This window comes from Anomaloglossus baeobatrachus, chromosome 2, assembly GCF_048569485.1.
Source record: "Anomaloglossus baeobatrachus isolate aAnoBae1 chromosome 2, aAnoBae1.hap1, whole genome shotgun sequence".
In the NCBI taxonomy this organism is placed as follows: Eukaryota; Metazoa; Chordata; class Amphibia; order Anura; family Aromobatidae; genus Anomaloglossus; species Anomaloglossus baeobatrachus.
The window spans coordinates 43,279,209-43,306,658 of NC_134354.1; the positions used below are offsets into that span (position 1 = coordinate 43,279,209).

General features: G+C 46.4%; 1 protein-coding gene across 4 annotated transcripts in view; it reads right to left on the bottom strand.

The window, feature by feature from the left end:
* LOC142290927 (interferon alpha/beta receptor 2-like) overlaps positions 1-27,450 on the bottom strand; it is a 97,530-nt gene that overhangs the window by 32,991 nt on the left and 37,089 nt on the right. For all 4 annotated transcript variants that reach the window (XM_075335017.1, XM_075335018.1, XM_075335019.1 and 1 more), the window contains exons 3-6: positions 20,868-20,994; positions 12,907-13,076; positions 9,647-9,822; positions 3,959-4,133 (exon numbers count right to left, since the gene is read on the bottom strand). In XM_075335017.1, coding sequence (XP_075191132.1) covers positions 3,959-4,133; positions 9,647-9,822; positions 12,907-13,076; positions 20,868-20,994 — 648 coding nt within the window. The remainder of the gene's footprint in view (positions 1-3,958; positions 4,134-9,646; positions 9,823-12,906; positions 13,077-20,867; positions 20,995-27,450) is intronic.

The window sequence follows — 27,450 nt, forward strand, 5'->3', positions numbered from 1 at the left end:
GGGACTGAGCCCACTCCTTAACCACCTCTGGTGGAAAGGGAAAACGGTCATCAGAACTACGCTTTGGAAAGCGTTTGTCAGGACAGGCCCTGGGCTTGGTAACAGTGGCCTGAAAACTGGAGTGGTTAAAAAACGTACTCCTAGCTCTCTTAGGAGAGGTAAACTGGTGTATTTCTACCAGAGAGGCTTGTTCCTCTGACACTGGTGGATTGAGGTTCAGTGCGGAGTTAATGGATGCAATCAAGTCACTAACATCCGCATCACCCTCAGATAAATCAATGGGGTACATAGAGGTAGCGTCTGAGCCCCCAGTAAAAGTATCCTCCTCGCCTTGCACCTCAGCTTGTGAATCAGAGCCGTGGGACGAGGAAGGAGAAGGGTCCCTGCGTCTCCGTTTAGGAGGACGGGGTCCTAAAACCTGCTCTGAGAGCTCTGCAGAGCTCGGAGCAGCAGAGGCACCCTGAGAAGGGGGCTGATGCATGGTCAGCAGAGTCCGGGACAGCTGTCCCATGGAGTCGGCAAAGGACTGTGAGATAGCCTTAGAAAACGATGCTACCCAAGCCGGGGGTTCAGCCACCGGTGCCGGAGCAGCCTGAGGGACCCCTGAGAAGGCTCCAGGCTGAGGCACCACCATGTTAGAGCAGGCCTCAAAATGAGGATATGTGCTCGGTTCTGGCAGAATGAGCTGACATGCAGTGCATATAGCGTACAGCTTAGCAGCTTTCTTGCTCCTAGTGACAGACATTCTGCTGAGGTGGAGGCTCTGCAGTAATAATAATAATACACTCCTGTAGAATGACTCCTGAGAGTGTATAATAAAGCCCACAACCAGAGGTTGTGGCTTACCAGACCGTGTGTGCCCTCCGGATTCCACAGCTCGGACCCCCAGTGAAGCGTCTGCCTTCCAAGATGCAGAGCTGCAGCAGCCAGCGCCGATCAGTGTGAAGACGCTGATAAAATGGCGCTGGAGTGAGGAGGGGGGGCGGGGATTAGCCCAGGAGCGGGAAAACGGAGGGCCAAGGAGAGATACAGGGGAGGGAAACATCTCCTGAGAGAGGAGTGTCCTCCCCTCTGCTGAACGGCCGGTGGGCGGTGCCACACTTTTCCCCTGCATGAATCATGCAGGGGAAGCTGAAAACGAAACTAGGCCGCAACTGAAGCCAGGGCCTAGATTTTTACATGCGGCCGACGAGCAGGCACCGTCGGCGCGGTTCTCAGGAAAAACCCAGAGAACCGGCCGGAATTCACAACAAAGTTAAAAGACACACTCTCCCCTTCATAAATGTACCCGGGGGGAGTTGTTAAACGCTCCGTCCGACAGGAAGCAGACAGGGCTGCGGATGGAGACCGGTCTTCTGCAAGGCAGAAAGAACCGTGATGGCTCCCATTTCAAGCCAGAGCCCATGGGATGGCGAAGGAGCACGGCATGTGAAGGCTCCAGCCTTGTAAAGTCAACCTTAACAGCACCGCCGACACAGTGGGGTGAGAAGGGACATGCCGGGAGTCCAGACTGGACCCGCTTTTCTTCCATATCTTTGAAATCAAAAATCTTAAAAATGAAAAATCAGAGAATGCATGTGTGTGTGACCTCCTGAACACAAAGGATTGAACTGGTTAGATTGTCATCCAGGGGGTGTATATAGCCCGGAGGGAGGAGCTACACGTTTGAGTGTAGTACTTTGTGTGTCCTCCGGAGGCAGAAGCTATACACCCATGGTCTGGGTCTCCCATAAGGAACGATGAAGAAAGAAGCACAGTAGGCACGGGATTTCTAAAAATCCTTCCACTGTGCTTCTACTGCACAACGCAGCGTTATGGACGCAGGGAAAACACTCTGCGCCCAAAACGCTGCAAACCCTGATTGTGGGCACACAGCCAAGAATGCGTCAATGGATGAATGGATGGCAAACATATATATATATAACGTCCTACCCCCTGCATATTTAAAGCTGGCGCCCTTTAGTGCCTTTCATGTGGCACTAAAGGGTGCCTAGCCTTGTATTTAGCCTAAAAAAAAATAAAAAAAATAAAATAAATGATGTGGGGTCCCCCCTATTTTTGATAGCCTGTTGGGGTAAAGCAGACAGCTGTAGCCTGCAAACTACAGCTGACAGCTTCATCTTGCCTGGTGATCAATTTGGAGGGATCCCCAAGCTGTTTTTTTTTTATTTATAAATAAATAATTAAAAAAATAATAATAATAAATAAATAACAACGTGGGGTCCCCCCAAATTAGATCACCAGCCAAGGTGAAGCTGACAGCTGGGGTCTGGTATTCTCAGGATGGGAAGAGCCATGGTTTTTGGACTCTTCCCAGCCTAAAAATAGCAGGCCGCAGCCGCCCCAGAAGTGGCGCATCCATTAGATGCGCCAATTCTGACGCTTCGCCCCAACTCATCCCGTTGCCCTGGTACGGTTGCAAACGGGGTAATATATGGGGTTGATACCAGATGTGTAATGTCACCTGGTATCAAGCCCAGCAATTAGTGATGTCACGGCATCTATTTGATACCAGACATAACTAATTGACAGTAATAGCAAAAATAAATTGACAAAAAAAAAAATTATTTGAAAAAAAACACCCCCCAAAACATTCCCTCTTTCACCAATTTATTGAAAAGAAAAAAAAAAATCAGGTCCGCAGTAATTCATTTTGGAAGCCCCACGTCGACTCTGGACCTTCTAGAATATGGGGGGCACGCTCAGGGAACGTATCCCACATTTTCTAGGAGTGCAGACCCTCCATTTGAGGAGAGTGGGTGCAAAGAATCTGCACCTACCCTCCCCGGGTCACAGCAGCAGTATGCGAGCAGCCAGCCAGTGTTTCTGAAAGCAGGAAGCTGAGCTGTCAGCTGCTCTGCACTTGTGACCAGAGTGCACTGTGAAGGAGGAGGGGGCCGCGGGGGATCAGCGCTGCGACAGGTACGGGGGACACCGGGGGGCAAAAAGGGGGTGACCTGGCAGGGCCTGGGGAGCAGTTTTCTGTCGCATGTGTCATGGCACATGCGACAGAAATCAGAGGAGTAGGGTAAATGCGGCCGATGCGCTGCTGTGTGCGTGGCCATCTTGGATTTTCGGGTGGGGGTCGGGGGGGCACTTTGGCGACACCGGCTTTCCTGAACTTTGCCAGGAAGTGAGGTCAACAAGAAACCTCTTGACCTCACTTCCAGGTAAAAATGCATGTGTTCTGTATGCCAAAAAAGCATGCGGACCGCAACAAAAATGCAGCTAACTGCGTTTTGGTTGCGTTCTGACCAACATCATTGATTTCAATGAGTGGAGAACGCAGCTACAACGCACAAAAGAAGTGACATGCTGCTTTTTTTTCCGCAACGATTTTTGGCATCCAAAACTATGCGTTTAGAAACGCAGCGTGTGCATTGATTTTTCGGCTTTCTCATAGACTTTGCTGGGGAAGCTGAATGCATGCAATTTGGCACTGAAACGCTGCGGTTCTAAACGCAGCGTTTCCGCGGAAAAAAAAACGCAACGTGCGCACATAGCCTAAGTCTCCAGGTTCCCCCTTCGCTGGATATTGTTCTTCGATCACACCATAGCGGTATACTCACCACCCCATTACATGATAAAACTCCATAACTTTGGTAGTTTGTTTAAATAAAAACAAAAAACCAAACCTGTTCCCATCTAGTCCAGAACCGAGGACCGTGACTCAGTTGAAGCCTCTCAGATCACTTGATTCTGATTCTAATGTACAATTAACATCCGTGGAAAACTCACTTGATAACGTGTTACATTGCCACACAGGAAATCTCCAGCCACTCAGGCCAATGTCGCTAATAAAGTGGCTATTCAGTGTAGACTGCCCGAGTCAGCGAGAGCCACAAGCTCATAAAGAAGGTGCCGAGTGGGTAACTCATGTTATGTGATGTCCATACTGGAGCGGCAATGCTGTCATCATAGGATATTACGTTTGCGGTCATCTATGGCTTCCACTTACCGCTTCCATGGCCGTCTGTGACAACACATTTCATCTCGGACGATATCGGTGGCTTTAAAGGTTTGAAGTTGGAATCTGCGATTACATTTACGGACACGCAATAATTGGTATTTGGCAGCACACTATAGGTAAATGTAGTATTCTCCTTGCTGATGTGCTCATCATGGAATGACACCTGTCAATAAAGGATCAGGGTTAATGGAAAGTGACCCATCGACAGTCATACAATATATATGTAACGTCTCAGAATGGCTGTCACAGACGGGCTAGAGGAAAGTCGCCCACTAAGCAGGATCTCAAGAACCCCCAAACCTTTTAACCCCTATACAGGGATTTGGAATTACACACGGCCCTGGAGATCGCTACCTGTGGAAGGCTGCAGTCCAGAGAAGAGTAGTAGCCAGGCAGGGTCAAACCAGGAGATATAGAAAAGGGGCAAAATCAGCAGACAAGAGTGTAGTCAGGAAATCAGGCTAAGGTCAAAACCTGAGATGACAGCAAGGCACAAAAACAGCAGGCAGGAGAATAGTCAATGAGCAGGCAGGAGAATAGTCAGAAATCAGGCAGAGGTCAAAACCTGAGATGACAGCAAGGCACAAAAACAGCAGGCAGGAGAATAGTCAGAAATCAGGCAGAGGTCAAAACACAGGGATCAAAATACAGAGCACGGAGTACCAGAGACTAATACAAAACTATATCTGGCAGGGTCCAGCAGACAGGAGGAGAGATTAGAAGGGTGTGGTGTCTTCCCATTGACTGTAGGTGAAAGGTGGTAACTTCAGCTGGAAGACACACGCCACCACAGTCAGCCAGTGCTACTGCAGGTCCCAGGAAAACACAGCTTAGTGGATGAGCGGAGCCTGCGCCCACCAGAGCCATTTGCACCGACTCCTCCCCTATCACCAGCACTGCCCACGGCGGGAACACGGCGGTGCCTGGTGACTGAAGCAGAAGTCGCAGGAGCGGACTACGGTGAGGATGTGACAATATATCAAAAAGGCAAAGGGTGGTCCAGGTGAAAAAAAAACATTTTCTAGAGGGAGATCTCTTGTAAAAAAAAATAAAATAAAAAAAAGAGCCTCTTTCACTGTGGAGGACCCGTCCTGTATTACACAAACACAGTGATATGAATGGCGCTGTAGGGAGCCTGAACACAGGCTGAGAACTTTGATCCCAGATTGCAGTTGATCAATAAGGATCAGTCTATTGTCAAGAAAAGAAACCATAGGTATCCAGCAATGCAAATAAACAGTGTTGCAGATGTAAAGACAACTTCAATATATCAATATAAAAATATCCAGACAGACCTTGTCATTAAAAATGGTAAATTCCCTTCGCCCTCACGCCCTTTTCCAAGGCCAACGCGTTTCAGTGATGCCTTATGGCTGTGCATTAACTCATGGTACAAAGCACATCAATAAGGTATTTTCGAAACGCATTGGTCTTGCAAAAAGGATGGGGGGGGGGGCATGGGCATTTGCCATTTTTAAGGCCTCGGTCTGTCTGGAAATTTTACATTGATCTATCAAAGCTGTTTTTACATCTGCAACACTGGTTTCTTGGCATCGCTGGATGCCTATGGTTTCTTTTTTCAATGCTGCATGGCCCGGACCCAGGACACTCTGTGCTGATCCTAGCAACCCCATACAAGGTGGCAAAGCTGACCTATTGCAGTGTGAGTCTGTTGTCAAAGATCTAATAAATAGGGATGATCCCTATGGAAATTACCTTTTATTGCTGGGAATATACAATTCCTTGAGATGTTGGGGAAGCCGCTAATACTATTTTTTATGCTCCAGGCACTGAAGTAGGGCACAAAATGGCAGGCAGGTCAGAAATGATGATCTGTGCTGATCTCATTAACATTTTTTGGGTGCCCTGGGACACAGTCCAGGATTCTTCCGAATTCTCTCTCTACCCGAGGTACACACATCCATACAGGCCATTTGTTTCAAGATCTTCTGACTTTGCTCTTCAATTTATTCAATTTCTAATCACTAAAGCCAGCTTTACACGTTGCAATTTCGCATACGATATCGTATGCGATTTGCAACGCCCCCATCGTATGTGCGGCACGTTCAATTTGTTGAACGTGCCGCACAAACGATTAACCTCTGTCACACGTACTTACCTTCCATACGACCTCGTTGTGGGCGGCGAACGTCCACTTCCTGGAGTGGGAGGGACGTTCGGTGTCACATCGACGTCACGCGGCAGCCGGCCAATAGAAGCGGAGGGGCGGAGCTGAGCGGGACGTAAACATCCCGCCCACCTCCTTCCTTCCGCATTGTGGGTCGGGAGCCGCAGGACGCAGGTAAGATCTGTTCATCGTTCCCGGGGTGTCACACACTGCGATGTGTGCTGCCCCGGGTACGATGAACAATCTGACGTGCAATTCTAGAGAAAGGTACAATGTGTATGCGATGAACGTTTTACCGTTCAATCGCACGTAGCTGTCACACACTGCAATGTACCTTACAATGCCGGATGTGCGTCACTTACGACGTGACCCCGCCGACACATTGTAAGATACATTGCAGCGTGTAAAGCGGGCTTTAGCCTAACTTGTTACTGCCGGGATTCAATCTCAGGATCCCTGATATTATAGGGAGAAGCCTGTGGGTTACTTATAGGGTTTCTGGCCTCCTTACTATAGTTCCTGAATTTGAGACCCAAAAGCTACAAAAAGAGGGAAAAAAATGATTCAGCTAATAACCATAATAATATTCTTCTTTACAGGCGCAGTGTACTGATACTCAGAGATATCTCTACATGCCAGTGCAGTAGGATAAAAAAAAAATCTGAGAAGTGAAAGCAAATTTTTCCATAAAGTTACTAAAATATAAAAAGTGAATAATAATAATAATAATAATAATAAATAATAATAATAATAATAAAGAATAACATTGTTGTATAATACAAAAATAAAATCATTTATGGTGATCTGCAAATTATAGTGACGTAAATTAAAAAATGTGTATTCTTCAGCCTATACCCCATAATACAAAGATAGATAGATAGATAGATAGATAGATAGATAGAGGGATATGTAAAACAAAAAATAGTACCTAAAAGTCTTCACCTCACTGATTATGTAAAATTGTTATTGCCATTATGCCTATGAAGGTGTCTTTAGCCTGTTCTCTATCTTACTTTCCGGCAGAGGCAAATGATGGCCAAATAACACAGCCATCATCTGCCTCTAACAGCCGTGTGTGGAGCGGAGCTTGTGGCTGTTAAATGCCGCTGTCAATCTCTGACAATTGTTTTTGCTATACACAGCAGTACTGTAGTATTGCTGTATACTGTATAGCGCAAGTGACTGGATGATCATAGTTTCAAGTCCCCTAAGAGGAGTAAGAAATATAGTAGACATTGAAAAGAAATATTCTTTTCTTTCATTTTGTAAAAACATAAAACGTATTTTTTCTCCATTAAAAATAAAAAAAATAAAAAATACAAATATTTCGTATCACTGTTTGTGAATGTCCGATTTATCAAAATATAAAATAGGTAAATAGTGTAATAAGAAAAAAAAAATTGAGTTTTTTTGTGGCAGTCGCAAAATTGCAATAAGAGGCGATCAAAAAGATCGTATCTACCCCAAAATGGTATCGTAAAAATGTCAATTCAGGGTGCAAAAAATAAGCCTGACACAAGCCCATTGACTGAAAATTAAAAATATTACGAGTCACAGAAAATGGGGACAGAGGCGAAAATATATATACCGTATTTTTCGCTTTATAAGATGCACTGGATTATAAGACGCACCCCAAATTTAGACATAAAAAAAGGTAAAAAAAATAAAACTGGGGTCCGTCTTATAGTCTGATGTTCTCTTACCGTAGGGGGGCAGCAGTGGTGGTGAAGCGGGGTCACAGGAGGCAGAGGTTGTGCTGGCAGGCGCAGTGGATCAGTGGCAGCGGGGTACGTGGTGGCAGGTGCCGCGGCGTCCGTGGTGGCAGGAGTTCCCTGCTCCCAGCGCCATCATTTGAAACTGGGACCGTGGACAAACTGGGTAACCTGCTGCACAACCGCCCGCCGCATGCACAGTGGCAGCCAGCAGGCGGCCCGCACACCCTGCGTGCAAGCGGCCTGGTACCTGTGGCTGCGTGCGGGCGGCAGCCGGGTGCCTGTGTGCGGGAGGCAGCCGGGTGCCTGTCGGTGCCAGCTGCCTCCCACACACAGGCACCCGGCTGCCACCCGCATGCAAGCACAGGAACCGACTGCCGCCCGCACGCAGCTACAGGTACCCGGCTGCCGCCCGCACACAGGCACAAGCACCCGACTGCCGCCCGCACGCAGCCACAGGTACCCGGCTGCCACCCGCACGCAAGCACAGGTACCCGGCCGCTTGCACACAGCCACAGGACCCCAGGTAAAGCTATATTCGGATTTTAAGATGCACCCCTCATTTTCCTCCCAAATTTTTGGGAAGAAAAGTGCGTCTTATAATCCGAAAAATACGGTATGTTTATTTACTTTTTTTTTTTATATATATATATATATATCATTTAGGTAAAAAAAACAAACAGCCAAAACTGTACGTGTTTGGTATCTCCGAACTCGTATTTACCTGGAGTATCGTAATGCCAGGTCAGTTTTACCTTATAGTGAACATGGTAAATAAAAAAACAAACAAAAAAACCTAAATTTTATTGCTGTGCTTGGAATTTTTTTACCCCCAATTTTGAAGTACATCACATGATAAAATCAATGGTGCCATTCTAAAGTACACTCGTCCCGCAAACAACAATCCCTCATGTAGCTATGTGGACGGAACAATAAAAAAGTTACAGCTCTTGATACAAGGGAAGAAGGAAAATTAAAGAGCAAAAATGGAAAAATGGCCTGGTCGAGAAGGGGTTAAGGTCTTAAGAAGTGGAGACTGTGGATCGTCATAACAAATCAGCATTTATTTTCTGGATTCTGGTTTTAATATCCATTTTTTCCATGGATATAACATGTTTACTCGTATGTAGATTTAGGGGCACTTTGCACACTAGAATATCGCAGCTGCGATGTCGGTGGGGTCAAATCGAAAGTGACGCACATCCGGCGTTGCAGTCGATATCGTAGTGTGTAAATCTTTTTGGATACGATTCACGAGCGCAAAAGCGTCGTTATCGTATGATCGGTGTAGGGTCCAACATTTCCATAATGCCGCTGTAGCGACAGGTACGATTTTGTTCTTCGTTCCCATGCGGCAGCACACATCGCTGTGTGTGAAGCCGCAGGAGCGAGGAACATCTAATACCTGCGTCACCGCGGCTCATGCCAACTATGCAGAAGGAAGGAGGTGGGCGGGATGTTTACGTCCCACTTATCTCCGCCCCTCCGCTTCTATTGGACGCCTGCCGTGTGACGTTGCTGTGACATCCTAGTAAGGAGGCGGTTCGCCGGCCAGAGCAACATCGTAGAGCAGGTATGTGCATGTGAAACTGGCGTAGCGATAATGTTCGCTACGCCAGCAATCACAAGATATCGCTGCGGGGGCGGGGACTATCGCGCTCGGCATCGCAAGCATCAGCTTGCGATGTCGTCGTGTGTAAAGTACCCCTTAGATTGAGAATCAGATCGATGGATATATTTATGTGCAAAGGACATGAGTCACACGAGCGGCAATGAGAATTGTGAAAGGAAAAAAGCAAAAACAACAGCAACAACAAGAGACTGAGGTCTATTTACCTCTGTATTGTTTTGCACCATAATTTTGCAATTCATCCGTGGGAAGACGTCGTGGCTGACCATGCTGACATACTGATGCTCTTCTTTACTCCATAAGTAAGAGACTGGAGGCCGGATTGAAACTTGGATGTTGTGGTCGCGGGTGACAATATCCACAATGGGTGGCCCCAGGACAGCTGGAAACATAAAACAGATATGGCAGAACTAGTGACACCTGTGAAGACACAGCCCTGTCCAATGTCTGTCAGGGGCTAATGTTCTTCATTTGGCCAGACATTGGTGCCTTTTGTGTGGTAAGTCGTGTTTGTTAAGTCATTGTTTTCCACCAAACTCATTGGAGCCTTCCATTTTCTCAGGATGTGTATTGTTAGTTTAATGTAAAACCCCTCAGCCTCTCTGTCTACCTCACTCAGAGGAGAATTAACTATGCAGATTGGAATGCCACAAAGTAAGAGCACAGCCTTATTCCAGCAATCCGGTAAGACCACAATACCCTGGGATGTGTGCCCGGGAGGTATAAAAAGGGATTGCTTGAGTCACCAGGGAGTTCTGCTGTTATTACATGGCTGCGATCTAGGGGTTTCGGTCCCAGTTGGAAGTCCTTTACTCAGTCTAGGCACTTTGATGCTAGCTAGGGAATCAGAAACTGGATTATATTGTGCAGGAACACCGCCAAAAATTCTAGGATTCGGCTGGAAGAAACCCAGGTTGCGACGATTCGGTTACCTTGCTACGGACTTTGATCTGCTCGTGAAGCTTCCTACGCTTGTCACTATCCTATTCCCAGTCAGTGCCTCCCAAAAGCATGGTGCTGCTGGTTTGGGGTATGTGACCCTTGAATCTCCGAAGGCACGAATATTCTAATCCCTGGTCAGCCAGCAGAAGGGTAAGACTCTGTTGCCTGTTACATCGTGTGATTTGTATGGTTTTGTGTTATATGCCTTTGACTGTTGGGGAACCAATAGTCTAATTATTGTGGTTCCGGCACCCTGTGTTGTCTGAGCAGTGTTCTGTCCTTGGGTAAGGAGGTCGGGCATTCAGTTGGGATGAGCCCTGGTCCATGCGGTCTTTATAAAGGCACCCGGGCCTGCAGACGGAAGCAGCCACTGATTCTCATGTCTCCACAAAACCATTATCAGAAGGACAGCTAACAGCATTTATAGAAAAGACCCGTATCTATATACAATATATACTGAATATATATACACCGATCAGTCATAACATTAAAACCACCAGTCTAATAGTGTGTGCGTCCCTGCGGTGCCACCGAATCAGCTGAGAAATGGACTCTACATGACCTCGGAAGGAATCCTGTAGTACCTGGCACCAAGACGTTATCCTCCTATAAACTCGTCTGCGGTCTTCATGGATCGACCTCGTTCTGTAGCACGTCCCACAGAATTTAGAGGCCTTGAACACTTTGTTATCCTCTGACTATTCCTGAACAGGTTTTTGCAGTGAGGTAGCGGCATTATCCTGCTTAAAGAGGGCACTGCCATTAGGGAATACGGCAGCAATGAACAGAAGTCTTAAGTAGGTGGTACGTTTCACATTCATATGATGCCTGGACCCAAAGTTTCCCAGCAGAACACTCTGCCACCGCTGGCTTCTCTTCTTCCAATAGTGCACCCTTGTCCCATTTCTTGACGTACAAAACACCCGACCATCTACATGAAGTAAATGAAAACGGGACTCCTCAGACCATCCAGTCTGGTCCAGTTGTGATGGAAACATGCCCATTGTAGGTGGTCTTGTAGTGGTCAGGGGTCAGTATTGGCCCTTTAACAAATCTGCACAGTACGCCACGGTGCTCCATGTGCTCCAATACCTTTCAATCCAAACCTGGAGTTGACTTTTGTAGCATTTTGTACAATATGTCTTCCATAGGATCAGGCCAGACTGACCGAGAATCCACTCCACGCACATCGAGTCTTGGGTGCCCATAGCACTGTTGTGAGTGTCGCCAGCCGCCTCTTTGGACTACTTTTGGAAGGTAGTCACCGTTGCATGCCAGGAACACCCCACAAGTGCTGACATTTAGAAATGCTGTGACCCAGTCATCCAGCTGTGACAATATGGAAGTCACTCGAATCCAATTTTTCAGTTTCAAACACATCAACTTCAAGAACTGGCCGTTCACCAGATATTTCCCATCTCTTGTTAGGTGCCAAGATCATAGATGTTGGTCACTTCACCAGGCTTTAGTGTTATGACTGATTGGTGAATATTCACAAGGAGGAAGTTGCTACCAACAGATTAATAAATTCATTACATTCACAATCCTCAGGCGTTGAGCCGACCCTGGTGGTATCTGCAGCGTTGGGGACATTTCTCCTCACAATGATAAGGATGTACAGAATACGCCATAACTTAGTGATTGGTTGAGAACTAACTCATTCAACCCCCCCCATAGACTCTTGGACCAGCGGGTATGTGTACGTTTTCTATCTTGGGACCCCTGAGGACAAGGTGTTGTATTGCGAACTGCGATAAAACCACTTACGGAGATGGTCCCAAACCCGTAAACATTGGCCGAATGAGCGCTTGAGTTTGCTGGTACTAGAGACCCTCACTGTCCCGGCAGATGGGTGCGAATTACAAGCCGGGCGTTACAAGCCGGTAGCCGCAGGATTGGAACCCATCGATCGGATTGTATACAGTTACGGTAAATAGTTACTGAAACTGAAAATAAGCTGGTGGCCATTATTAATTCTGTGGCTCCTTCATTTCTTATCTAGGGTCATCCACCATTTATCTCCATTCTTGTAAAATTTATGATCGGTGGACATCTGGGTCATCATAGGAAAAGGCTGAAGATGCAGAAAAATATCCAGCTCTGGTGGAATATAAGCAATCTATAGCTTTAATTCTTCAGGCAAAATCCAAGACATTCATGGATTCAACCCAAGACAGATCGTTTTGATGCCACCAACAAGGTTTGATTCCTCGCCATCGTACTGAGCCGTGCACCCCTGGAAGGGGAGCTGGCGTCTCATGTCCCCCGATAGATGATGCTGAGCCGAGCGTTCAGCTGACGGACTTTTAGGGTTAGCTTGGAATTTGTAAACGAGTAGACCCTAATCTGAGGATTGTGCAAATTGGAGATGATGGACCACTAATGCCATGTCCGCCCCTCTCCTGGATGCGTTGGCCAGTAGCAGTCGGATCTTTAGGAATATGGGTCATGGGACAGAGGGACTTGACATTTATGGTACTTTTACGGTTTATCGGCGGGTGAACGATTTTCGGCGTGGACTTACTGTTCATAATCGGAGTCAGGGAGATGGCTCTGGACTCCTTGGAGGATTCTCTGTCTGTGAAGCTTAAAACCTTCACGCTATAGTAATTGTTGATTTCGGTGAAGTCCTTGGTCAGGTCACAGCGCGGCGTGGTGACATTGGAGCAATCGGTGAGCTCTAAAAATTCACTGCTGTAAAATAAAACAAATAATAGCGGGTAAGTGACCAGAATTAGCGACACCAATTACAAAACTGTCCGGCTTTCCATAGTGCCCGTCCCGTGACCGTCACCGCCGGGCGTGGGACTGAGGAGACATTTCCAAAAGTAGCTGGTGATGCGGCTCAACAATTACAATGGGGAAAAAAAAACAAAAAAAACAATAACCACGGGAAAAAATGACAGCGTGAACCCGCCAGACATTTTTTCCGCTGCCTGATGTTACATTACAGTTTTTAGACATTTCCAGAAAGACTTAATGAGAACCAGTCCTCGCTCCGGACAGGTTTATTATCTGGAAAATAGAAGCAAAACGACAGTTTCTGGAGCATTTTTCTTAAAACCCTAAACTGTGTTGTTCCTCTCTTATTCCTCTTGGCAGTAAATGACTAAATTGTCAAGTGGGTGTAGCTATTCTCCTTATCCAGGGGACGTGTCCTTACACATTCACAAACTGTCCAATCAGTGCTAGCGACACTCCTCCGTACACACCTAAAATGGGAATGTCCACTTGACAACGTTTATTCATATATTTCCAGGAGGAATAAGAGAGGAACTGTTAAAAAAAAGACTCCAGAAGCATTATTTTATGGAGAATGCAAGATCTCTGCTTGCTGTCATGCAGGAGAATCAAAAGTGATATACAGTCATATGACAAAATTTGGGCACCCCTATTAATGTTAACCTTTTTTCTTTATAACAATTTGGGGTTTTGCAGCAGCTATTTCAGTTTCAGATATCTAATAACTGATGGACTGAGTAATATTTCTGGATTGAAATGAGGTTTATTGTACTAACAGGAAATGTGCAATCCGCATTTAAATAAAATTTGACAGGTGCATAAGTATGGGCACCCTTATCAATTTCTTGATTTGAACCTCCTAACTACTTTTTACTGACTTACTAAAGCACTAAATTGGTTTTGTAATCTCATTGAGCTTTGAACTTCATAGGCAGGTGTATCCAATCATGAGAAAAGGTATTTAAGGTGGCCACTTGCAAGTTGTTCTCCTATTTGAATCTCCTATGAAGAGTGGCATCATGGGCTCCTCAAAACAACTCTCAAATGATCTGAAAGAAGGGAATTTTGTTTACTTACCGTAAATTCCTTTTCTTCTAGCTCCTATTGGGAGACCCAGACAATTGGGTGTATAGCTTCTGCCTCCGGAGGCCACACAAAGTATTACACTTTAAAAAGTGTAACCCCTCCCCTCTGCCTATACACCCTCCCGTGCATCACGGGCTCCTAAGTTTTGGTGCAAAAGCAGGAAGGAGGAAACTTATAAATTGGTCTAAGGTAAATTCAATCCGAAGGATGTTCGGAGAACTGAAAACCATGAACCAAAAGAACAATTCAACATGAACAACATGTGTACACAAAAGAACAAACAGCCCGAAGGGAACAGGGGCGGGTGCTGGGTCTCCCAATAGGAGCTAGAAGAAAAGGAATTTACGGTAAGTAAACAAAATTCCCTTCTTCTTTGTCGCTCCATTGGGAGACCCAGACAATTGGGACGTCCAAAAGCAGTCCCTGGGTGGGTAAAAGAATACCTCGATAAAAAAGAGCCGAAAACGACCTCCTCTTACAGGTGGGAAACCGCCGCCTGAAGGACACGCCTACCTAGACTGGCGTCTGCCGAAGCATAGGTATGCACCTGATAGTGTTTCGTGAAAGTGTGCAGACTAGACCAGGTAGCTGCCTGACACACCTGCTGAGCCGTCGCCCGGTGCCGCAATGCCCAGGACGCACCCACGGCTCTGGTAGAATGGGCTTTCAGCCCCAAAGGGAGCGGAAGCCCAGAAGAACGGTAGGCTTCAAGAATCGGTTCCTTGATCCACCGAGCCAAGGTTGACTTGGAAGCCTGCGAACCCTTACGCTGGCCAGTGACAAGGACAAAGAGCGCATCTGAACGGCGCAAGGGCGCCGTGCGAGACACGTAGAGCCGGAGTGCTCTCACCAGATCTAATGAGTGCAAATCCTTTTCACATTGGTGAATTGGATTAGGGCAAAATGAAGGTAAGGAGATATCCTGATTGAGATGAAAAGGAGATACCACCTTAGGGAGAAATTCCGGAACAGGACGCAGAACCACCTTATCCTGGTGAAAAACCAGGAAGGGGGCTTTGCATGACAGCGCTGCAAGCTCCGACACTCTACGGAGCGATGTAACTGCCACTAGAAATGCCACCTTCTGCGAAAGACGTGATAAAGAGACATCCCGCAGCGGCTTGAAAGGTGGTTTCTGAAGAGCCGTTAGCACCCTGTTAAGGTCCCAGGGTTCCAGCGGACGCTTATAAGGTGGGACTATGTGGCAAACTCCCTGCAGGAACGTGCGGACCTGCGGAAGCCTGGCTAGAAGCTTTTGAAAAAATACGGATAGCGCCGATACTTGTCCCTTGAGAGAGCCGAGAGACAAACCCTTGTCCATTCCGGATTGGAGGAATGAAAGAAAAGTGGGTAATGCAAACGGCCAGGGAGTAAAACCATTATCAGAGCACCAGGATAAGAAGATCCTCCAAGATCTGTGATAGATCTTGGCGGACGTTGGTTTCCTGGCCTGTCTCATGGTGGCAATGACATCTTGAGATAACCCTGAGGACGCTAGGAGCCAGGACTCAATGGCCACACAGTCAGGTTGAGGGCCACAGAATTCAGATGGAAAAACGGCCCTTGTGACAGCAAGTCTGGGCGGTCTGGGAGCGCCCACGGTTGACCCACCGTGAGATGCCACAGATCCGGGTACCACGACCGCCTCGGCCAATCTGGGGCGACGAGAATGGCGCGACGACAGTCGGACCTGATTTTGCGCAGCACTCTGGGCAGCATCGCCAGAGGAGGAAATACATAAGGCAGTCGAAACTGCGACCAATCCTGAACTAATGCGTCCGCCGCCAGAGCTCTGTGATCTTGAGACCGGGCCATGAACGCCGGGACTTTGTTGTTGTGCCGTGACGCCATGAGATCGACGTCCGGCGTTCCCCAGCGGCGACAGATCTCTCGAAACACGTCTGGGTGAAGAGACCATTCCCCCGCGTCCATGCCCTGACGACTGAGAAAATCTGCTTCCCAGTTTTCTACGCCCGGGATGTGAACTGTGGAGATGGTGGAGGCTGTGGCTTCCACCCACTGCAGAATCCGTCGGACTTCCTGGAAGGCTTGACGACTGTGAGTGCCGCCTTGGTGGTTGATGTATGCGACGGCAGTGGCGTTGTCCGACTGGATACGGATCTGCCTGCCCTCCAGCCACCGATGAAAAGCCAATAGGGCTAGATACACTGCCCTTATCTCCAGAATATTGATCTGAAGGGATGACTCTATCGGAGTCCAGGTTCCCTGAGCCCTGTGGTGGAGAAAAACCACCCCCCACCCTGACAGGCTCGCGTCCGTGGTGACCACAGCCCAGGTTGGGGGTAGGAAGGATTTTCCCCGCGACAGAGAGTTGGGAAGGAGCCACCACTGAAGAGACGTCTTGGTTGCAAGGGAAAGAGAGACGTTCCTGTCGAGGGAAGTCGACCTCCTGTCCCATTTGCGGAGAATGTCCCACTGGAGTGGCCGCAGATGGAATTGCGCGAAGGGCACTGCATCCATCGCTGCCACCATCTTCCCCAGGAAGTGCATGAGACGCCTCAAGGGGTGTGACTGACCCCGAAGAAGAGATTGCACCCCTGCCTGCAGAGAAAGCTGTTTGTCCAGCGGTAGCCGTCCGGGATGAAGGCGCTCCATGCACAGCCCCCATGGGGACACAGAGTACCTTAGAGATGCAGGAACCGGTCCCTGAGGATGAATAGACTCCTGTCCGGCAGATTCCCACAGGGGCTGCGGAGGGAGCACGGTCCCAGTAAATGGATGACCGGTCAGGATCCCACTTCTCCCAGAGCCGCTAAGGGATGGTGAAGGAAAACGGCATGAGGCTCCGGCCTTTGTACCCGCAATGGGTACCTCAACCTTAACAGCACCGCCGACGTAGTGGGGTGAGAAGGGAACATGCCGGGGGCCCCTGTGGGGGCCCACTTTTCTTCCAACCGATATAACTAAAATGAGAATACATGAGTGGATGTGTGCCTCCTTCCACACAAAGCATAAAACTGAGGAGCCCGTGATGCACGGGAGGGTGTATAGGCAGAGGGGAGGGGTTACACGTTTTAAAGTGTAATACTTTGTGTGGCCTCCGGAGGCAGAAGCTATACACCCAATTGTCTGGGTCTCCCAATGGAGTGACAAAGAAACAAAGATTATTCAGCATAGTTGTTCAGGGGAAGGATACAAAAAGTTGTCTCAGAGATTTAAACTGTCAGTTTCCACTGTGAGGAACATAGTAAGGAAATGGAAGAACACAGGTACAGTTCTTGTTAAGCCCAGAAGTGGCAAGCCAAGAAAAATATCAGAAAGGCAGAGAAGAAGAATGGTGAGAACAGTCAAGGACAATCCACAGACCACCTCCAAAGACCTGCAGCTTCATCTTGCTGCAGATGGTGTCAATGTGCATCGGTCAACAATACAGCGCACGTTGTACAAAGAGAAGCTGTATGGGAGAGTGATGCGAAAGAAGGAGTTTCTGCAAGCACGCCACAAACAGAGTCGCCTGAGGTATGCAAAAGCACATTTGGACAAGCCAGTTACATTCTGGAAGAAGGTCCTGTGGACTGATGAAACTAAGACTGAGTTGTTTGGTCATACAAAAAGGCGTTATGCATGGAGGCAAAAAACCACAGCATTCCAAGAAAAGCACTTGCTACCCACAGTGAAATTTGGTGGAGGTTCCATCATGCTTTGGGGCTGTGTGGCCAATGCCGGGAATCTTGTTAAAGTTGACGGTCGCATGGATTCAACATAGTATCAGCAGTTTCTTGACAATAATGTGCAAGAATCAGTGACGAAGATGAAGTTACGCAGGGGATGGATATTTCAGCAAGACAATGATCCAAAACACTGCTCCAAATCTACTCATGCAGAGGAACAATTACAATGTTCTGGAATGGCCATCCCAGTCCCCAGACCTGAATATCATTGAAAATCTGTGGGATGATGTGAAGCGGCTGTCCATGCTCGGCGACCATCAAACTTAACTGAACTGGAATTGTTTTGTAAACAGGAAAGGTCAAATCTACCTTCATCCAGGATCCAGGAACTCATTAAAAGCTACAGGAAGCGACTAGAGCTGTTATTTTTGCAAAAGGAGGATCTACAACATATTAATGTCACTTTTATGTTGAGGTGCCCATACTTTTGCACCGGTCAAATTTTGTTTAAATGCGGATTGCACATTTTCTGTTAGTACAATAAACCTCATTTCAATCCAGAAATATTACTCAGTCCATCAGTTATTAGATATAGGAGACTGAAATAGCAAAAACCCAAATTGTTATAAAGAAAAAAGGTTAACATTAATAGGGGTGCCCAAACTTTTCCATATGACTGTATAAGAAATTGAACACAGACGATTCTCAGATAATGTAACTACCAGGCAGGGGATGTGCACGGAGGATGGGTTTGGCAGAGGGAATCCTGATAATTGGTGAAAAGGAGTGGGAGGATGGTACTGTTATACTGATTATGTGCCTATCTGTAATATACTGCAGCCAGGTGCAAGGACAACAGGGACTAAACTGATAGCAAAACCCATTCAGAAGAGGAATGAATCATAAAGAGATCTGTCAATTATAACCAGATAGATAGTGAGACATATCATTTTTTGGGATGATGTATTCTCTCTATATGATTATGGAGCAGCCATCCTGCCTGACACCATTTGTGAAATGTATGCTTTACAGTATCCACATGGATTATATGTAACAATAGACTGGAAATGTTCATTGATTACAATGTAAAAGTGATGAGGTCATGCTTTGATCTGTGCAGAGAGGGGAGGAGGTAAGCTGTGACATCACCTATTGTGAATGGTGGATGTTTATATATATATATATATATATATATATATATATATATATATATAAATATATAAATATATATACACACACACACACACACACACAGAGAGAGAGAGGTGTTGAGTCATTGTACAGGAGGGGGAGGAGGTGAGCTGTGACATCACCTATTGTGATGACATCACCTATTGTGAATGGTGGATACTATGTTATATACCGTACTTTATATAAAGGTGCTATCAGTCATTGTACAGGAGGAGGAGGAGGAGGGCTGTGATATCACCTATTCTGAATGGTGGATCCTGTGTTATCTACAGTATGTAGAGATGTTGTCAGTCGTTGTACAGGAGGAGAAGTAGGTGAGCTGTGACATCACCCATTGTGAATGGTGGATCCTGTGTTATCTACTGTATATAGTGGTGTTGTCAGGCATTATACAGGAAGGGGAGGAGGTGAGCTGTAATATCTATTGTGAATGGTGTTAATGTGCTGTATATAAAAAGGTGTCATCAGTCATTGTAGAGAAGGGGGATACGGTGAGCTGAGACCTCTATTGTGAATGATAGATCTTATGTGGTCTACCACATTTTATGCTATGCCAATAAAAGCTTTTCTGTGAATCAAGACCTTGTGGTCATACTCTAATCTGTGCAGAGAGGGGGAGGAGATGAGCTGTGACATCACTTATTGTAAATGGTGGATCCTAGGATATCAATTGAATATTGAGGTGTTATCAGTCATTGTACAGGAGGAGGAGGTGAGCTGTGACCACCAATTGTGAATGGTGAATCATCTGTTATTTACTGTATATAGAGTTATTAGTCATTGTACAGGAGGAGGAGGAGGTGTGCTTTGACCTCTTTTGTGAATGGTGAATCATGAGTTGTCTACTGGTATTATAACAGGTGTTATCTGTCATTGTAGAGGATGAGGAGGAGGTGAGCTGTGACATCACCTATTGTGAACAGTGGATCCTGTAATATCTACTGTAATATCTACTGTATACAGAGGTATTATCTGTCATTTTACAAAAGCAGGAGGAAGTAAACTGTGACCACCTTTTGTGAATTCTGTGTTATCTATTGTATACAGAGGTGTTATCAGTCACTGTAAAGGAGGGGGAGGAGGTGAGCTTTGACATCCCCTATTGTGAATCCAGTGTTATTCTACTGTATATTGAGATGTTATCAGTCATTGTAGAGGAGGGGGAGGGGGTGAGCTGTGACCTCTTGTGAATGGTGGATCTTGTGTGATCTACTGTGTATAGTATTTTATACTATGACAATAAAACGGTTCTAAAAACTAAGACCTTAAAATGGTATTCCGATCTCATACATTTATGTTAGGATATGCCATAAAAGTATGTAGAGGGAGGGATCTGCGTCTATCTGGAGGACCAGGTCCTATCAGGTACATCCAGAAGCCTAAAATAAAAAAATGCCGAAGTGGTGCTTTATTTCAGTGAGTGGTTAGTATATAACTAGGGCAGGAAACTGATATTAGTGATAACACTCAGGCAGTAAAAGATAAAAATAAAACGTTGGCATGGCGCTTTAATGTCTACATCATTTTATTTCCTCGGGTTCAATGGAATTTAATATTTGCAGAAAGAACATTATTCTCATAGCAAAAATAATAGAATATGGTATAAGCCTCCCCGAAAAGTGGTAATCCTCCCCCTCCCCTATCTCCTGGATGTGTCTCAACACTGGAAAAGAACTACTTTTATTTTTTTTTTTATTTTTTCGTTTTTTTATACCAGACTTTTTTTTTTAAAAATAAAATTTAGCAATCAAGGGAAAAGGGACGGAGGACGACCTGAGAATGGCAAGTTTTTCCACACGTCACGTCTTATTTTACGTAGATTTGATGGACTTACTACATTGGAGAATACATCACACGGTAGGAGATGGAGGTCACATTGTTCGGATCCCTCCAGGTCAGGATGTGCTTGAAATTTTGCGAGGAGATAGTAAGGTCCCTCGGAGGCAGAAGAACAGCAGAAACTGTAAAGATAATAGAAAACATAAATAAATAATAACACTAGAAACAGGCATCGGGATTCTGGTGTAATGAATCTGTCTAGGCTTAGTGGTGTGACAGGAGCAGTGGACATGTGTCACACGGTTTGCGCTTTCCAATCTGTTGTATGTCATCCCTCCGCATGTGTGTATTGTATGTGTTGCATCATTTGACGTCTTTCACCCCTGTGCACTGTCTCTTCCTTGTTGTGTGCTGTATATTGGTATCTGGTGTTGTGTTTCTTGAGCTGTGTTCACTATGTGGTGTCTCCCCTGTGTGCTGTGTGTGTGTTTACACCATGTGGTCTATTGTAAGCACTGTTGTCCCTCGTTACCAAGGCTATGATGTGGGCGAGAACTGCGGCTGCACAACTGACACGGTTACATCCACAACTGGCAATTATGTATGTAGATAATATCAAAGCTATACGGAGGCTACCCCAAAATAAACAAAAAAATCAGCCCTTTGAGGTAGTCGCTGTCATGGTCTGAGATAAAACCTATACCAGCCGTAGAGGTCAACGCAAAGGGAAGGGCAAAGGAATGTCCTATCGCTAGTGAAATGGGGAAGTGGTGATCCCAGACAATATACAGTTCACCCTCACAAACCCTATACAGGTTCCGCACCTGTTGCCGAGCCGGATACCTCACCCTAGGCAAACCCTGATATGGGCCCTAAGTAAGGATGGAAGGTATGAGCTTTTCGTCAAAACCACTATCACTAAAGGAAGACACAAGGGTAAACACAACTGCAATCACCAGAGTCCTGGTAGAAAGCAAAAGACAACACTTATTTGAGTTGCAGCAACTACAGAAGTCTTTAGCAACAGCGCTCAGCAAGGAACAAAGTATAAACTGCACCCAAACCACCCCAGAGTGAGGTTTATAAAGGAAGTCAGAGGCTGTCAACTGAGAGGAAAAACTGACAGTTCTCCAGGGTCATAGAGTCCACTGACTACAGAAACAGGGAACTGTCAGATACAAAACGTGCCGCCAATCTCTGGGATTTTCTAACACTCGCTGCCACTGTATTGCACATCTGTGACAGTCGCCTACTTATTATCTGGACCAGATTTCCTTTAACATCCTCAGTTCCTCCATATATTATCTATACAGTCCATCATCCCCCGACAGTAGGAGACATCTTCAGTTTACCAATCAGGGGATATATTTGTATAATCCATAAGATAACAGACTATGTGCTGCCATACTGGGTCCATAGAATGTGGTGTCCCCCTTGTTGGTGGATCAATACATCACATGTTTCAAGCCAGTACAAACCCTTTTTAGTTATTTGCCAAGTAATATTGGACAAGGAATAAGTGGCTCCCTAAGACACTGCTGAGGAGGAAAGTGTGTGACTCATATTTCCTAAATATTTTTGCACTAAGACCATTAGTGATCAGAAATGTTTTATCATTATGGAGGAAATCCTGTTAAACACGGAACTCTGAGGATAAAGGGCAAATTTATTATTTACCGTATTTTTTCCACAATAAGACAAATTTTATTTTTACCAAAAATTCTCTCCATCTTACAGTTAGAAGGGTCCAGCAGTGCCAGACCACCTTACTGATATATCAGGCTTTTTTGTACCTTTTAAAACCAGGATGAAGCAGGGGCTGAGACCGTGATTCCATAGATGTGTCACTTACTGGGCTGCTTACTGTCGTTTTATAGCCAAAATACTGTTTTATGTGCTGTAGTTTTGCCAGTCTTCAAACTGATGAGCTCTGACAATTCCTGTCAACCACCAAATATCAGCAGTTTTTTGCCTATGCACAGCGTAAGCAGAAAGCTGTCAATTGTATGGGAGGGTTTATTACTGAGAAGGCTAGCAGAGCTGCAGCAAATAAAACAACTGTCACATGGTGTTTGGCTCTAAACTTGAGTGTCATGGCAGCATCAGACACTGTTTAAACTGCAGTCTTTGACACTCCACACTAAGCTTTCTCTGGTGCTTCTGGGTTGCACAGACAGGCTCGGGCATCGACCAGCTGTGCTCATTAGTGATCTGACTTGCAGAAGGTAATCTCTGCTTGCCTGCTGATTACTTTTTGGATCACATGTTGTGGGCGACCTATCAGTTACTTCAAGCCTTTTTAAGATGGAGGAATCTGTCTTCCTATGCCGACTATAGCTTTTGCTAATCCAGTCCGTGTGCTGTTGTGTTCCATTTGCTGGTGATTTATTGCGTGCTGCTTGGTGTGCTGTGGGAACCCTCTCATCAGCTGATAATTTCCTCCGTGCTCTTTATTTCCTAATAATCACGTGTTGTTTTGTATCTCCATGTATGCTAGCTGTGTGATTGTCACGCTAGGTACGTTAAAATACCAAGTACACTGCAAAAGGGAAGGGAAGGGAAACCCTGTGTATAGGGAGAGGGAAGATGGTGACCCCTGACAAAACCTACCGCTGGTCCCTGGGATTCTTCACCCTATATAGGTTCCCCACCTATGCACCAAGCCAGATACCAGACCCTAAGTATCCCTAGTGCTGGGCCCTAAATAGGGAACAGATGGGATGAGCTCTTTGTCAACCCCACTAAACACTACAGAAGACACAAGGAGGACACACAGGGGGAAAATGCATGAATTACTTATCCACAGATGATACCGGTAGAAGTTCAGCAAAATTTTTAGCAACGATAGCCCGGAGGAGAACAAGCCACCTACTTGCAACCAAGGCTTGAATTAAGTGAAAAATATCACCAGCACCAGTTGAAGGAAGGAGAGGGGATATTTAAGCACCAAGAGAATACTAATAATCAGCTGCTGGGTGGGAGGCGAGCTCCTGCTGGGTCCAAAGGGGAGAGAGATGAACCCAGCAGGAAAGCTGCCTATACCAATGAATACTGACAGCAGGAACAATGGAAAGTCAGGGAGAATTCTGTGCAGCAAAACACTGTGACCTTCTATTGCCAGAAACCACATGACTGTGTCACACGTGATTGTGCAAGGGGTTATATTGTGTAGGTGGTGGTGTTTTTATGGAGTTTAACAGTTTATATACATGTTTTATTTTATATTATCAATACAAATTTATTGGAAAACAAAACTGTTTTAGGAGTAAAACACAATGATGTGGAGTTACGCAGCGTACTGTGAAATGTTCCTTCTTTTACGCCAATTAATTTACGTCATATTGAGGTTCTGGTGGGGGGCAGGGTGAGTTTCTGTAGATCCGTTGTGACGGAGGGGTCACTATGGTTCATTCTTGTAAATTAACTCAATACTAAGCTGGGACATGAGGGGAGGCGCTGATAAAAGGTATGCAGTAATGGAATTTGTTAATAAGCTTGTGCCTGCCATTTCTTGTCTCCAGGAGACCCACTGTGATAACAAGACTGGATAAATTGTGACGGCTGATATACAGGCAAGGCTCAAGGCCGAGAGTGCTGGCACCATTGTCCCCGAAAGATAAGTATTTCTCCCAGAAAATTATTGCAGTTACACATGCCTTGTTGTATACAGTACATGTTTATTTCCGGTTTGTAGAACAACAAACCAAAAAAAAAACAAACAAAAAGAGAGAAAAAATGCAAATGGTCCATAATTTCACAGAAAACTCAAAAAATTGACTGGACAAATTTGTTGTCCCCCTCAACTTAATATTTGGTTGCACTCCCTTTCAAATATACAGTGTGTCCACCCATATCCTGTCCACCACCATTAACATGAGAACGGCAGCAGCTATAGGCATAGAAGTGGTGTCTAGGTATAGTAAAGTAGCCATGCGCTACGCAATGAAACCACCTATAGCGCCACCTGGTGGAAAACAACGGAGTTAGCATTTTTATCTCGAAAACGGAACGAGATACAGAAAAAAAAGTGAATTACAAAGTTGTAGGGCATCATCAATTCAATACGAATGGACACCTTGCATACAGGTGTCACTCATATCTTATTGACAAGGTTTTTGAGGGCATTTTAAGAGATGACATGCATATATTAGAGAGAGTAATATAAAAACTGACAGACAGCCATGGCTGTATTTTGCCTTCGTGCTGCCCTAGGCACTTTAAGTGGTCGCGCCCCTTAGTGACAACGTAAAACTGAGTTTTCGCACACGACATCTGTTTAAGGCAGATCTACTCTGTAAAACAATTTAAAAAGTATCAATGAGAAAAGTAGGGCACTAACCCCCCCCCAATGGGGATCACCACAGGCACATCAAAACATAGCATGAGTATAAAATATTCCCACTGCACCGTCCCCACTTATATACTGTGACTGTCACACTGCACCTAATAAACTAAAACACTGCCCTCCCTTATAAATTATACCCACCACACCTTCCTCGGTTATGAAATGTGATCTGTACATTGTGAGGAGGGAGCAGCATGATGTGAGGACAACGTCCCATGCATGCTGCCCCCTCCTCACAATGTCCCATGCATGCTGCCCCCTCCTCACAATGTCCCATGCATGCTGCCCACTCCTCACAATGTCCCATGCATGCTGCCCCTCCTCACAATGTCCCATGCATGCTGCCCCCTCCTCACAATGTCCCATGCCTGCTGCCCCCTCCTCACAATGTCCCATGCATGCTGCCCCCTCCTCACAGTGTCCCATGCATGCTGCCCCCTCCTCACAATGTCCCATGCATGCTGCCCCTCCTCACAATATCCCATGCATGCTGCCCCCTCCTCACAATGTCCCATGCATGCTGCCCCCTCCTCACAATGTCCCATGCATGCTGCCCCCTCCTCACAATGTCCCATGCATGCTGCCCCTCCTCACAATGTCCCATGCATGCTGCCCCCTCCTCACAATGTCCCATGCCTGCTGCCCCCTCCTCACAATGTCCCATGCATGCTGCCCCCTCCTCACAGTGTCCCATGCATGCTGCCCCCTCCTCACAATGTCCCATGCATGCTGCCCCCTCCTCACAATGTCCCATACATGCTGCACCCTCCTCACAATGTCCCATGCATGCTGCCCCCTCCTCACAATGTCCCATGCATGCTGCCCCCTCCTCACAATGTCCCATACATGCTGCACCCTCCTCACAATGTCCCATGCATGCTGCCCCCTCCTCACAATGTCCCATGCATGCTGCCCCTCTCCATGAGCTCCTCATGCTGCCTTCCTCTTTTCCATAATGACACCTCCATGTTGCCCCACTCATGCTAAGACCACCACACTAACGTTTATGTTGAGACCCCCCCCCACACACACACTACTCCACTCTTGATATTGACTCCCCTGCTCCATAATGAGCTCCCAATGCTGCCCACCTCTTATTCTGAGTCCTTATACTCCCCCCACCCAGTCGATTTTGTCATTGCACTATCCCTCAACCCTTGTCCTCTGTCTCTAGCATCAGCCTCTATCTTCCCTCAGCATCAGCCTCTATCTTCCCTCAGCATCAGCCTCTATCTCCCCTCAGCATCAGCCTCTATCTTCCCTCAGCATCAGCCTCTATCTTCCCTCAGCATCAGCCTCTATCTTCCCTCAGCATCAGCCTCTATCTATCTTCCCTCAGCATCAGCCTCTCTCCCCCAGCCTCCCCAAGCATCAGCCTCTATCTTCCCTCAGCATCAGCCTCTCTCCCCCAGTCTTAGCCTCAGCCTGCCCCAGTCTCCGCCTCAGCCTCCCACCAGCTTCCCCCCAGTTTCAGCCTCAGCCTCCCACAGTCTCAGCCTCAGCCTCCCCCAGTCTCAGCCTCAGCCTCCCCCCAGTCTCAGCCTCAGCCTCCCCCCAGTCTCAGCCTCAGCCTCCCCCCAGTCTCAGCCTCAGCCTCCCCCCAGTCTCAGCCTCAGCCTCCCCCCAGTCTCAGCCTCCCCCCAGTCTCAGCCAGTTTTTATCTTCCCCTGCAGGAATTTTGCAACACATGCCCAAACAGGGGAGTAGCTGTAGAAAAGCAGCCCTGAAGGAGCTGCCAAGCAAAGAAAGTGAACAGTATTTGACAGATTTTTTTCTCTGATGTTTTGGCCATAACGGCCTTGTTCACAGAGTTTACTGTCGTTGGTGGTTTAGTGTGTTGTGGGTATATGATTGCAAAAAATTCCCAAAGAAGAGTATAGCTGTCATTGGTGGTTCAGTATCCTAATGTAATGGCTAGAAAAGCAACCCTGAAGGAATTTACTGTCATCAGTGGTTCAGTGTTTGATGGGTATAGCTAGGCAATCGGCCCTGGGTGAGTAAGCTCGCCTTTGCGCTGTGGGAATCTTATTCATCTAGGGCCAATTGCCTAACTATACCCATCAAACACTGAACCACTGATGACAGTGACCAGGTAACTTGCACCAAACACCTGCCACAGGTGCTTGGTGTATTGTGGCATCCCTAACTCCTGGTTATCTGAACTGGATTTACTGGGAGTGCAGGGATGTGTGTGACTATAGGAGGATCGTTATCTCTAAACTGATTGGCTCTTTATGTGCACAAGAACTGATAAGTGGATTAGCAGCACAAACAGGTTACCTGGGCAGTGAAT